General features: G+C 43.2%; 1 protein-coding gene across 1 annotated transcript in view; it reads left to right on the forward strand.

The window, feature by feature from the left end:
- LOC109974505 (contactin-associated protein-like 4) overlaps positions 1-2,003 on the forward strand; it is a 79,775-nt gene that overhangs the window by 27,153 nt on the left and 50,619 nt on the right. The window contains 1 exon segment of the mRNA XM_020624715.1: positions 409-602. Within this exon segment, the coding sequence (XP_020480371.1) occupies positions 409-602 (194 nt within the window).

The raw sequence follows: 2,003 nt of genomic DNA on the forward strand, positions 1-2,003 counted from the left end.
AAAACCTGCAGTACCTTGAAATAAAACCAATCATCTAGCCCAGCACAAACAAACACTAACACAGCGCCGTCTTCAGTTATTACACCAAAATGGGTTTTAAACTGTTGCATGAGATTCACAAAAATGTGTTTTTTTCTATCTCTGTTACAGCAAACTCTGGTGACAGTGAAGACACACACACACACAAGAGTCGTGTCTTTGTATTGTTGTAAAGACATTAATAGTTCTAACCCTAAAACCAAGTCTTAACCCTAAACAGCCCTTTGAGGTTGTGAGGAGCAGCTAAATGTTCTCACAATGATGATACTATGTGCACACACACGCAGGTGACTAAAAAATTTATTACATTTTATACCCTAGATTGAAATGTACCAAATCAATCTTTTTTCCCTCCTCCTCTCTCCACAGGAGCTGGAGGTTGGTCCCCTCTCACCTCAGACCAGTATCAGTGGCTGGAGGTCGACCTGGGCGAGCGGACCAAGCTCACAGCTGTCGCCACGCAGGGCCGCTACGGCAGCTCTGATTGGCTGACATCCTACCTCCTGATGTTCAGCGACACGGGACACAACTGGCAACAGTACAGACAGGAGGACAGTATAGGGGTGAGTGCATATTAGAATAATAACAGCAGAAAGTACAGTGTTGAGTCTGTACTATGAACTCTGATCACTGTGGTAGCAAAACTGAAAGTGTTTTTATGCTCTCTTTTTTTTAAAATAAATAAACAGGCTGTGTTTTTTTTATTTTACATCATGCTGTTGTCTGTCTAAGCTCAGCCTAACATACCAGTAGTTAAACTGAGTAAGATATTGACAAAACAGGTACAAATGAGGTCAAATCTAGCTCTTCTGTAAAGCAGTAAAGGACTATAGAATTTAGAGTAGCATTCTAAACAGGTGGGCAGCACAGCGGCACGGTGGCTAGCACTGTTGCTTCACGGCAAGAAGGTTCCAGATTCGAGCCCCAGCTGACCCAGGGCCTTTCTGTGCAGTGTCTGCATGTTCTCCCTGTGCCTGTGTGGGTTCTGTCCAGGTACTCCAGCTTCCTCCCACAGTCCATTAAACTGGGAACTGTACCACAGCACAGTTAAACAAGTGCACCGACAGTACTGAAGGTATCAGGTGATATGTGAAAATGAACACCTCTCAGGCTCATTACAGCTCATTTCCCTGCACTATTACAGGCATATTTACAGAGGATCTTGTTTTGAGCAGCGCCGGTCTGCAGGGATCAGTCCATCCTGCCCAGATAATCAAAGTCATAAGGGGCCTTTGACTCTTCATTAATAATGCATGAACCAGTGAAAGAGCTCTGCTGACTGCACAGACCTGCTGCCAAAACACTTAGGCTGTTGTTGACGGACAGAGAAGCAGCCAAGCGGCACTTCCCAGGCTGAGACCGTGCGGGGCAGTCTGGAGTGCAGCCGGATGCTGAAATCTATTAGAAATAGTCCAGTGGACTTCTTTAATACATCCATATACCTTTAAGCCCCTCTGTCTTTTTTTTATCATGAACTTTTTCTAGATAATCATTGTTAGATTGTCATTTTAATATGGAGTGGAGAGTTGCAGTAAAGCTGGGAGAACAGACAGGAGGACTTGTAGTGATATTACAGTGAGTTTCATGAAAGACAAATGAACACATGTACATCCTGCTGTATTTGTCAGAAGTTATCAGTGTCAAATTGTCGGCCCTTTACTTTAGTCCAGACTAAACTGTCTCAACAAGTAATTTCCAGTGTGACTTCAAGATGTGATAGTCACAAACTCAGGTGGCTCCTGTTGAACTGATCTCATCACACAAGAACAGATGTCAAAATCAAATCAAATCAAATTTTATTTGTATAGCGCCAGATCACAACAAAAGTCATCTCAGGACACTTTACAAAGTAAGGTCTAGACCTTACTGTTATCAATATTATTACATAGGGAAAACCCAACAAATCCCCCTTGAGCAAGCACTTGGCGACAGTGGGGAGGAAAAACTCCCTTTAACGGAAGAAA

Source organism: Monopterus albus, unplaced genomic scaffold, assembly GCF_001952655.1.
Source record: "Monopterus albus unplaced genomic scaffold, M_albus_1.0 scaffold335.1, whole genome shotgun sequence".
Lineage (NCBI taxonomy): Eukaryota > Metazoa > Chordata > Actinopteri > Synbranchiformes > Synbranchidae > Monopterus > Monopterus albus.